Below are 12,690 nucleotides of genomic sequence, written 5' to 3'. Positions count from 1 at the left end.
TGAAAAATGACCTCCAGGATTTGAAGATATATTTGGGTGAACAAATGTGGACAACAAGGCATCTCTCAAGTTTATTCAGGCCAAATCTGATATAACATTTTGTAATGGTATTGAAATATGTAACCAAAGATTTTAGAAGAAAAAAAAAAAAAGACTTTTTTTTTTTTTAAATTTGCATTACAATAACACACATCTTTAAATTCAAAATTAAAATAAAAATAGTTTGCTGGCACCCTGTTATCAGGATACTCACAGTGAAGAAGAGGTCCATGACGCGGGTGTCCAGCAGCGCTTCCCTCCAGGACTCCGTAGGTTTGAGCGTGACGTTCTGCGTGGCCTCGAACATGGCAATGTAGTGTCGCCCCAGTAATATTCGCCGCCGGTTAAGGCCAACAACAGCATAAAAAGAAATAGGAGGAGGAAGAAGAAGAGGAGGAGTGCCGCACTCAGAAACACCAGCTCCTGTCACTAAGCTCCTTCTCAATGGGTATTCTGGTCTCCGTGTGAGTCTTTGGTTTCTTGTGTGGCTGGCAGCAGATATTTGTGAGGCACTTGTTACCAACTCTTCCTCTCATTAATCCTGTCAATCTTTATTCCACATAGATTTTTTTAAATTTTCTCACCCTCTCTTTTTAGGCTGCTTTGTTGTTTCCCTTTCTTTCTTTCTCGTTTGCTTTTTATTTGCTGCGGCTGCTTTTTACCCACAAAGCAAATCTTGCTTTCTTTCTCACCCTCCTGTCCACTTTTCCCCTCCTTCTCCCTCTGTTTTTCCAACTTTTCCAGTCTCTACCCTCTGACTTGCCTGACACCCTCTCTTCCCTTCTTGTCCTCTTGTTCACCCCTCTTCCTCCAAGCCCTCCCTGCTTTTGCTCTCGATTTTCTCTCCTCTGCTTTCTTAAGATCTTAAATGCACAAGACACGCTTGAGACTGGAGACTCCTTACTGCCCTGAAACACTCCCTCTCCCGCCTCCTCAGCCAATCGCTGTGGCTCTCTTCCTGGCTGCTTTCCAAGACCAAAGCAATGCCTTCTTAACTTCACCAACACTCACTTAAAACTTCAATAACACACTTTCCTGTTTTACCAATCAAAAGTCTGTTCTCCCTCTTCAGCATCTCTGTAAAGTCGTTTTCTTTCGTCTTCACTTTCATCTGAGCACACAATGCAACTTCAAAAACTAATTTCCTCATCATTTTCCAATGTCCTTTTTTCCGCTTCTCTCAAATAAATCTCCATGTCTCCACAACAGTCTCTGTATTTAAACTTTCTCTCCAGCCACACCAAGCTTTTCACAAACCCACAACACACAATCTTTGACTACAAAGCCACAACACTTCCTGTCCTTATTCAAAACTTTGTAAACACACCCACAACAAGTTTTTTTCCTATGCTCATCAAGAGCAGGCCTCTTTGTTTTAACACACACTATTTCCACAATGAAAACTTGTCATACACCCAAAACACCCACCAATCAAGTTTTCCAGCCCATCTCAACCACCATCTAGAGACCTTTATCTGAAACAAAAACTCATTTTATGAATGAGGAAACCACATTATGGGGTTAAAAGAACAAAAGGAAAATACATCAGTTGATCTGCCCATTCACAAGTGTATTCAAAGTCTATTTAAAAATTCAGTCAAGGAAAATAAATATGACAGGTCAGTAAATTAGGTGAGTGATGATGATGACGATACTACTACTACTACTACTACTACTAATAATAATAAAAATAGATTTATAATGGGCTTTTCTGCTGACGGCACTGAAAGCGCTTACACTGAATCCTTTATTCATTTGCTCCTCATTAATATTTGGTGGGAGTATCTGCTGTAACAGAGGCACTGCCCCACACACCTACACACACCTATATATAAGTGTTATTTTCCCTATTTTTATTTGTTAGAACATATGTTTCTTTTTGCTCCTTTGTTGTTAGTTAAGTTTTTTATTGTCTCCTTTTGTTTTACTGTTAGCAGTTGTTTGTCAATGTTGATTGTTTTAAAACTTATTTTGTCAGCATATGTATCTATTACTTTATACCAGCGCAGATCACAAACTTTTTCAGTGCCAGGGGAAAGTCCATGTGAATGAGTCAAAATGGTTAAACCTCATGAGGCTTAAAGGATTTGGATGTCCTTTTTCCCTAGTAAGTTACTGTTTTCTAGACAATTTCAGGTTTTAAAGCTCTTTCTAGCCAAATTTAATGTCAATTATCAATGTGTTTAAAGAACTATAAAAGTCTGAAGCTTGTATTGCTCTTGCGACCCTGCTAACATAGCCAGTGTTCACTGATAACCAGTTCTTTCTTGCCCTCTGGTTGATTCTGCCCCAAAACCTCAAATTGGTGGTGAGTAAATAGAAAAACTTAGTCAAACTTTTTTTCTGTGTATGTCTGAAAACTACCAGCCTGTGCCACATTGTAACCAGAAAATGACTAGTGTTCATTTCCTATCCTGACTTCTCATCATTGTCTTTTTTATTATCAATTCATCTGGATATTATTTTCCCAAATATTTGATTCTCTGAGAGCAAATATTTTCAGACTCCAGAGTAAAGCAGGAAATATTTACAGCTGATAATGTTAATGAATAAAGAGAAAAGGATTCATCATTATAGCTGCTGCTGGTAAGTTTATGATGAACAACAAAATAATCGTCTAACCTCATTTTAAGCCCAAAATCTGCATCGTCCCATCAATGGAAACAATTTAGTAACCACGTGAGTCACTTAATTTTAACCTAGCATGTCTGGTATTCTTGAAAACTTTTGAACCTGAAATAAAAATAACATGAGGCTTACAGCATGAGTTTGTAATGAATGAGGGCTATCACTGCAAACTATGAAGACAGCTCTTTTATAGCAAACATCTAATGTGGCTGTTAACTCTAGGAGTCTGGATTTCTGCTTCTACTGCAACAAAAATAATAATTCAAATTTTTCCTTTTTTTAATCAATGTATATTTATTCTATCCCAGATACAAATATGCAAGCCCCATATCGCTGCTCTGTGGCTCAGTGACAGCAGAAGGTGGAAACTTCCAGAGGAATGTTCGATCAAAGCCAAACAGCGGCAGAGGCCGGGAAGGTCACACATTCCTCTGACACCAACCCACAGTCACTCCCCATGCACACACCCCACCACAACACGCCACGCCACACTTTTCGGCACAAAAGTTGGCACCTGTTTAAGGGTCTGTGAGATTGTGTGTGTGTCTAACTTGGCTTTCGAGCCTTGTTAAAAATAGTTGTGGTAAGGCAGAGGACCTCAAACTGAACCCTTCCAAAGACAGACCCAAAAAGAAAGATCTGATAAGTAACGATGAAGACTCTGTTCCTTTTTGTTTGTGATGGCAAGTTTTATTAACTTGATTACACAATTTCCCATTTGCAATCTTTTCTATTAAAGCATCCCTCTTTAACTTGATTATAAACACACTTTGTGCACTATAAAAATGCCAAATGCCAACCTTGATGTTGTTCTCACAAAACCAATCAAGCTGCTTTGCCTCCTGCTTCTCTTTTGTAAACCAAGTCAAATCCCTGCATGTTAATCTTTAATAAGAAGGAGCAGGAAGGATAGAAAAACAAAAAAAATGCTGATATGGGCCCAGACTTAAAGGCTAAGAAAAATCGGAGAGGACGTATATTTGGTCCGACAACAAGTAAGGCTGATCCTGCAGCCTCCTCAGGGAGGGACCACCTCAGTCATGGTAAGGTTGTACAAACTTTCTAAAAGATCATATGACTGGGACAAAACTCTTAAGAGATCTGAGGAATGATAACCACACAGCTACTTCATAGATGGACACAGATGTTAAATGTTGTAATAAGCTGTAGCAGCAGACATAAACCACATTTATCAATTCTAGCTTAATGTAAATTAAGAACAGAATATGAGAACTGTTTAATATTTTAGAATAAACCAATTGTTGAAAGGCTTTATTTTTCCTTAAGTGCACCCAGAATTAGAAAATTCTTTATGCCTTCTAAATAAAATTACTGAATAGAATAAATTACTGAAAACTAAATACAAGGACAACTTTGAAAGTAGCTGAACAATGTAAATGTGTTTCCTGAGAAGACTGATTACGAAAAACCCAAACTGGTTTTCCTGTGCAGGCTTTGGAAACTTAGTTACAAATGCCAGCAGTTTCAGTTTATATCATCAGTACATTCAAGGCAACTCACGTCCAGTAACTACTGTTTTTCCCCAGACAAATTACTTACAAGTAGCTGAAAGAGAAAGTCATGGATTACACTACAAGTGTGATGTATGGACCACAACTTCTTTTATCCCAGGTTGGGGCTATCGGTGTAAGAGTGTCTATGTGAGATGGTGCAACTAATAAACACGTTTCTGTACATAACAAGTGAGTTTCGCTCACTCTTACACCCGAGTGCAGCAACCTTAGGTGTTGTGGTTGCATATCTGAAGACTGGAGCTTGAGCTGGTAAATAAAAACTGCTGCAGTCACTTTCTGTGGGACTTAATGCCAGCTGAACCCTTTCCCGATGCAGACAGAAGCCAGATGCTGGTGAGTGTTCACTCTTCACACGCAGGACTTTCTCTTTTCTTTCTTTCTTTTTTTTCCTTGTGTGTGAGAGAATCTGTTGTTGATAATGTTTTGTAAAAAAAAATAAACAGAAATCTCAGGTATGAAAAAGGCTGAAAAAGCAAAACAGTTTGCCAGGAGGTTCCATGTCTGTAAATCACCCCGAGTGCTCAGCTTTAACCATTTTAGATGGTGTTTTATATATTTATTTACTTCCATGTGTTCACTTTCATTACTGTTATGTAGAGATCAGATCGCTTGTGTTCTCAAGCTTTCAAGCTAAACAACTTGATGCACATGTGGGCAGCAGGCATTTCCATTAAAAAAACTATAATGTTGTGGATCTATATGTCAAAACATTTAGTTCTTGTCATCTCCAATGCTGAAAAATCCACTTGGTGAGATGACAAGCGAATTTACAACCATAACTGTAGAATGCAGCCTTTGAGAATAAATAAATAGATTTAAGAAAAAAGGATGGACAGTCTGTGTGTTGTGTACATGCCTCCAGGATGAGTAATATACATGGAGTGACTACAACATGTGTCTGTGGTTTGGTGGGTTTTTAAAGACATCACCTGCTACTATCTCAACCGTTCCAGGAGGCTCAAGAATAACTAATGCGACACATCAGTTTTCCACTGCAAAGATAAGACGCACTGACAGAAAGACAGACAAGCAACACACACATTGAGCTTACTGAGGGCCTGGCCAGTGTAAACCACTGACCACAAGGGTTTAAATCAAATGCATGTGTAGAAGTTCACATACTCAAGGTTCTCAAGTTTGCAGCCACACAGACATGCAAACACACAGTAACATCTCTATTAAAACCAGACAACCGAATGTAGATTTTACTGATCCTTTGGCAACATTTCAAGTTTAATTTCCTGGTTTGTAGTTTTACATTTTGATCTTTAGTGTTTCAAGTTGAATTTTTTTCTAGTGTGTGAATGATGAAGGAAGATAAATGCATCAATCTTTCCTTCAGGAGCTGTAATTCAGTCAGCACAGCTTTGTCAAACTACCCACTCAACTACTAACAGCAAACACAAGAAATCCCCTTTTTAAACCCCAGAGGTGCCAAATTACATAAACCATAAAATAATTCATGAAAAATGCAAAAGTTTGCTGTTCATTTTGTTTCTGTATGCTGAACCAGCCAGAAATTTGTAGAATATTGTGGTACTTTCTGGTGTGGCTGCACAGTTTTATCAAAATTTGATCTAAATCATAATTTTTTCTTCCTACAATTACATGTACTTGAAAAAAAAAAAACTTAACCAACAGAATCCAAAGCATAACCAAATCAAGCCTCGCTAAACCACTACACAATCCAGATCACACTAGATTTTCTCTCTGTCCATAAGATTGTATAAAAATCTGTCAGTATTTATTTTCATCTTCTATTTTCCTTTTGATGGGACAAAGCTTAGCTACTTAACTGAATTTAAATTTAAGGGAAAAGTGTGATTATAACAATTAAATTGGAACTGTTTGTATGATCATATGAGGAATATATGAAGAGACACAATGCTCTTACTTTCATGCCAACAAGAGACAAAACAAATAAATGGCAAATTCATAGACTACACATATATAAAAACGTATTAAAACTCACTATTTCTCCCCCTTTTAAAAATACCAACTGGTGATGTATTATACATTATTGGAAAGCCTGATTAGTCACCTTTACTTTGAGGTATAACTTGAAAGGATCAGGCTTCTGCAGAATGAGCAACGCAGCCAAAAATGTGGGTAGTGTCCCCCACAAAAAATGCCAAAATCTTCTGCAATGCTCGTATTCACTCGTTTTGACATTCAAGTACTGCCAAGTGTACAGTCACACATGCATGAGTGACACCTGATTAGCCCCTAACTGACAGCCAGGCAGCTCAGAATGAGGTTCTGGAGCCAGCGGTGATCCCATATTTCCAGAATTTCCAGAACTCCATCCTCCAGGATGACAACACTCATTCACAGAGGTCAGATCATCAGAGTACTTCCAGGATTTGGTAGTGGAAAGGATGGACTGACCTGCTGTGAGTTCAGACCTCAAACCAATTGTGGAATCATTTGAATGTGTTGTGCATGCTAGAGTGACAAACACAACCACACTGGTTGATCGTCAATAACTCCTGGTAGAGGAATGGGATGCCATCCCACAGCCTAATGTGGCCAGGCTGGTGAACAGCATGAGAAGATACCTGTGGCTGTGTGTGGATCTACATACTACTGAGGTCCCTTAATGTTACCCTTTAATGTAACTCAAAGAAAAAAAGATGACTTCATTGTGAAATTTTGTTGTTTTTTTGCTCGTTTTTGCAACTACAACTGGTAAAATTATCTATTATCTAAAATGATCCTAAATGACAAATTAAATGTGACAGTGAAAAGAGCAAAAGGCCCATTGTAGAGCCAGAATGGGTGTCCCCTCGGGACTACTATAGTAGCATGCCAGAAGTCCTTGTATGTAAAATGCTCATTCTACACTAATGAAAACATATTTATAAATATTATATAGCATTTTTATTGACGGGTAAGTCTTAAGTGCACCATGCCCAAAAATGTATTTATTGGTCTGACATGATAGGACATTGAGGCAAAACTGGATAACAATGTAAATTTTCTACTATGTTCCAGGTGAATTTACTCTGACACAGTAAGACATATTTTGTTTGACACTTCTACAATAATCTTACACGCCTTGGCTTTATTTTTGAAACCAAGATAATACACACAGCCCTTGTAGTTATGAAGATATACTTAATTAATTTTTTGTATGTCATTCTGAACAGAAAAAATAGGCTTTGTGACACACGGTTAAGTACTTAACATTTTTCATATAAATAGCATTTTTTTCTTTTTGTTTTTATTTTATCTGCTTGCAATATTTCATAACTTGTACTTCATTTCCCCATCTGGGATAACTTTAAAACTTCTACGACGTTTTATGACATATGGGGAACAACCAGTTTGCTAAAAGTGCTGCAAAGTTTGTGTTTTCGTGTTAAACTCTGAAACATCTCTGGTGTAGTATCTTACGCACTAACATATTTTTTTTAACTCAGCATCAAAATTTACTGACAACAATCAACCTGATTTTTGTGACCATTTTAAACTACCAACAACCTGCTTGTCTCATCATTTTGCAAGCCTCAACAGCCTCAACAATGTTTATTGAGAAGGATGGCAGATTAGCAAGCTTCTCCTCTAACTTCAGTTCATTATGCCTGATCCCCGCCGAGGATGGTCCTGCTGCACGAGAAGGCCATGCAAAGACCGCAGCGCTATGCTAAGGCGCGTGGTAGGGTTTAAGTGATACATCCTGCCACAAGTCTGCCCTGCACCCTAGCCATGTGAAATAACACTCCAGGAATACCTCCTCTGCGACCTGACCCCCTCCCATCCCATTTCCTTCTACTGTTTGGCCCCCATCTGTTGAGACAGCAGTTGCCATTAATTTTCCCTCAAATGGATTAAAGCAATAATAAAGCAATTATGTAGCAATGCTCAATGCCAAGTTTTTCTTTGGAAATGTATGGATGAATGCAGCAAGTTAATTGAAGTAAAATAAGAGGAATATTTTCTAAGTATAAAATTAACCGTCTTCAGCCAGACAGTTATGATCTCCCAGAGAAGAGTGCCTGCAGACTCCTTAATTAACTCTACTCACTGAAAGGAATATATTTAGTTGAAAAAGAAATAAATAAATAAAATAGCCAACTTTAACAGCTTAGAACACACATGCAGCAACTGAGCATCCATAAGCATTTCAAACAGCTGTTTACTCCCTCCCACTTTTGTTTAGACAGTAGTCGTTAAAAGATTCTCCCTACAGGTCAGGGCCAAGGCAAACATCCAGCATCGGCTTACACACTCCTAATCCTAACCTTAACCTGAGGGCCACAATGCCCAGTGACTGACCTCTGAACAGCTAATGAGAAAACTGAGCCACACCAAGACAAGTGTTGGTCTTTTCAGCATGAGAATAACTCCTTGTAAGGGTATCTTTTTAGAAGTGGGTCCTTTAAAATAACAAAAAAAAAAGATTTACAAAAAAGGGGAAGAATTTCTTAAGTTTCAGGTTCACCTTCTGAGGCAGGAATAATGTTTTTTTTTTTTTTTTTTTTTTTTTATGAGCCGATACACCAGAAAATTACAGACATTCCTCTTTGGTGATAGACTGGAAAACTGCTACATAAAAAGCACCACTTATAGCAACACATCTGACAGATGATACTAAAGATTGCCTCACATACCAATGACATCTAAACAACATCACAAAGACCCTAATACAGAGGTTAATGCTGGACCCTTGAAGCAGCTGGGTTATCCGTCTGCTCCAACAGCCATTTACAGCACCTGACTGCCGCCATGGCCTCAAGGCCTGACGGCGACCCCGACCAGAGTCAAGCCCAGTGTGGAGTGACACGGTGTGGTAGCAATGCCTGAGGAGCGTGTCTCCACTAAATGACACCAGAGCTGAAGGGCCGGGGCTCAGATGGCAGCGAGGACAGATTACCTGCATGCCGCTCAGTTCTTAAAAGGGGCAAGCTTTTCGAAGGAGTCTTATGAGTCGATTGAAGACTGTGCATGCTTATGTGAGAGGTGGCTGCTGTCAGCCATGCATTTAAGAAAAGGGCCCCCCCTGATATCCATGCTAGCATCGTTTACTCACATTGCACTAGCACAAAGAGTGCTGTGACACTTGAAGACAGGCGGCAACACTCATTCAGGCCTCCCAGCAGTCTTCATCAATCCGTTGTCCTTTTCAACAACTGCCCAGACACTTGAAGACTTCACACGCACACCGAATTTAAAGGAGAGCGCCACTTGATGTAAGAAGTCATAAGCTATTTTTATGAGCTGAGACAGTAGTCAACATTTATGACAACTCAACATCAAGAAGGCAGAGGACTACAGCTCTATTTGTTGGCAAAGTGTACTATGAATAGCCATCACTGCATTTATACATCAACCAGCCATTCTCACTTCAGTCATTTAGGTAAAGTAAGAATTTAGAGGTGCTCTTTCAGTTGCACACGGCTACATTTAAAACATTTAATGCTTTAGACCAGGGTGTCAAACTCAATTTAGTTCAGGGGCCACATACAGCACAATTTGATTTCAAGTGAGCCAGACCAGTAAAATAACAATCTATAAATAAAAAAATAAAACTCCTAAATTTTCCTTTGTTTTAATGCAGAGAATTACAAGTTCATTATTAAAAGGTTTACATTTAAAGTGACATTTATGCTAGATGTAGAAGGATATGCAGACGAAGGGACAGTTTTGTCCATCTCCTGCGTTGGTTATGCGCTTAATTTGGTCCGTTTTCACGGAGCTTAGACATTCGTCCCTTGACCGAGAGAATGGAAATCACGGGGGCAGTGCTGAGCAGAATTGCTGACATGCAACCAGTGAAAGACAAAACAAGAGAAGAAGACAAACATGAAGGACTCGGAAAAAAAAACCAAAACAAAACAAAAAAACAGAAGAAAAATGAAGACGAGGACAACAACTAGAAATTGTGTGAGCTTTTGAAGAAAGGCTATGGCTATGTGAATATTTAGGGCATTCGGAAACAACTTTATAATGGTGCATCCCCCGCTGCCAAACGGTTTCTGAAACTCATGTCAGATCACAGGAGTTTATTCTGAACTTGGCAATGCCCACTAATAGAGGAATTGACTTAACAACCAAGGTAACATCAAAGATGCATGGAAGTATGAGGATGCGACTTATGACAACGTTTGAAACGGACATCCCTATTTACATACGTAAGTGAGCATAAATGGGCCTTTATGAACCATTCCTTTAGAAAACATACAGCGAACTTAAAATTTCTTGAGGAAAAATAAGAGCTGTTTCAACAATATTTTACCTCAGTTTGTCATTTTCACATGCATTACAACTTACATATCACAAATGATCTACAAAATCACCAAACAATAACCCTCAGGCCTTCTCAGGGCCATTTGTGGTCTCTTCACTTGTATTTTTTGTTGTCATTTTGTTAGTTTTAATGCTGAGACGTTTATTTTATAAAGAATTTTGGAATTCCAGCATCAACCCTGAAAGAACACTAAATCTTCTACTGTGTTGACAATAAACTCCCATTCTTCCTCCAGAAGACCGTTTTGGTCCATTGACTTTCACTATAACCACCTATTTTCATTCTACTGTTATTGCTGTACAAAAATGTGAAATCCAGTTACTTTCTCTATAACCGTGTAATATAAAGGCTAGAGAAAAAAATACACGAGAGAAAAAAAATCATCTCCAAATGTCATTTTCCCATGTTTGCAGGAAAACATTGTGGAAAATAATTTTCTTGTTTCAACTGAAAGAATATAACAGTCATTGAAGGCGAGTTGAATAAAGTATTAAAACCAGAACTATTTTGGTTATGTTCTGTCGATGTCAGTATGTTCTATGCTCATGATGGAGTTAAGCTTTGGCTGTTTTTAGTCAAATGTTAAAGTACTCAAGATAATATTAAAAGATTGGAGTAAAAAAAATCTAATTTTTTTTAGTTAAAAAGCCTTTTAATTTTTATAAATAGCAAATCCTGACTCTGGTTTATGCATATCTGACAAATCAAGGTGCGTAATCATAAATTTCTCACCTTCTCATTTGCTAACTAAGCTTTACAATTCCCACAATAGCTTCATTCAACCTGGGATATCACATGAAGTTTATTTACACCCACGTCAGAAGTCAGCTGTTTTAACCTCAAAACTTCATGGTTCCCAACATGAACAACAATTCACAGGGACACCCAACACCAAAACGAAATTAAACTGTTGTCTAAAAATTGACTCCAATCACTCTTGGACTTAAAAGCGTGTCTTTGAGAACACACACATATTGAAGTGAGCGTGCCACACATACCAAGGGCAGCCTCGACAAGACAAGGCAGGGGGTGGTGCGCTGTTGGAATGATGCAGGGACGGACACACAGACACCTCTTTGAAAATGATACATGGCTCTGGCTGGCAGCAAGCGCCACTCCAGATCCCATCAGACAGGCAGAGAGGATGCCTGGCTGTAGGGATTAAAGTCATAATGAACCCCACCGCACACACACAAACACGCATACTAAGTGCATAAGTTCGCTTAACAATGCGACCAACTGCAAAGATAACATGGACGTGTGCGCAAGAGATGAACTACAAAGTTAAAGTGACCAACAGATTCACATTCCTGCCCATCATATATTTGTAGACACACACACAAACACACTTGAATAGTTACCAAAATATATAGGCCTGATTCTCAACTCTCTTCACTCAACATCAGAAACATCCATTAAGCTGTAGGAAATAAGATAAACAGTGGGGCTATTTTAAAAAATATTGTGAGGCACAATAAAAGGAAAGGTTTAGAAAGAAAGGATATAATTGGGAGGCAAGAAGTTCCAGCTAAGGACCTGGTTGGCCAAAGCCAAGTAGCGCTGGAAGACACAGGACATTTGCGCGTTGAGGTTTTCTCTGCGGCTGAACTCCTGCAGCACCTCCATGGTCAACATGAAGATCTGACGCAGGCCTTCCTCCTAAGGAGGGATGGATGGAAGGAGGGATGAAGACACCCGTGTAATACAAAGTAAAGCATGATGAGTAAAAGATGAAGGCAAGGTGTGAAACAAACCTGGAACAGGCGCTTGCAGTTGCCGTGAAACTCCATGCTGAGGCCGATGCTGCTGGTCTTACTGGAGCTGGAGAACTCGCTGAGCAGAGCGGTCAGGATGGAGCAGGCCAGCGTTTGCTGCAGAGAAGAATGTTATTCAAAGTAGTATTTGTAGTAGACATAATGCTATTATTAATCACACTGGAAAAACAAGTAAATTAAGCTTTAAATACCACAACTTCTGAGAAGAAACAAATAAAAAAAAAACAAAGCTTTGGAAAAATACTTTTCTTTCTGTGAGGATTAATTTACAGTAATGCTTCAAGGTCAAAATGGCTTCAAATCTGTGTGTATGACACAGATTTGTTGAAATGTTTCTTGAAAAGGTGCAGTAATTAACTTCATGGTGAATAATGTGAAACTCTTTCATCTGACTGAAGGATTCATATCATTGGGGCTCATCAATGTTCATTATTAGGTACAGATGAGTGATCAGTCAGACGTC

The 12,690-nt window shown here is 38.8% G+C and overlaps 1 protein-coding gene across 1 annotated transcript in view; it reads right to left on the bottom strand.

The window, feature by feature from the left end:
• The window catches only part of xpo4 (exportin 4), a 61,497-nt gene that overhangs the window by 37,055 nt on the left and 11,752 nt on the right, over positions 1 to 12,690 (bottom strand). The window contains exons 5-7 of the mRNA XM_042001946.1: positions 12,207 to 12,323; positions 11,958 to 12,111; positions 254 to 366 (exon numbers count right to left, since the gene is read on the bottom strand). Of these exons, the coding sequence (XP_041857880.1) occupies positions 254 to 366; positions 11,958 to 12,111; positions 12,207 to 12,323 (384 nt within the window). The remainder of the gene's footprint in view (positions 1 to 253; positions 367 to 11,957; positions 12,112 to 12,206; positions 12,324 to 12,690) is intronic.

Source organism: Melanotaenia boesemani, chromosome 12 (assembly GCF_017639745.1).
Source record: "Melanotaenia boesemani isolate fMelBoe1 chromosome 12, fMelBoe1.pri, whole genome shotgun sequence".
In the NCBI taxonomy this organism is placed as follows: Eukaryota; Metazoa; Chordata; class Actinopteri; order Atheriniformes; family Melanotaeniidae; genus Melanotaenia; species Melanotaenia boesemani.
This window is presented reverse-complemented; position numbering and strand designations above follow the sequence as displayed.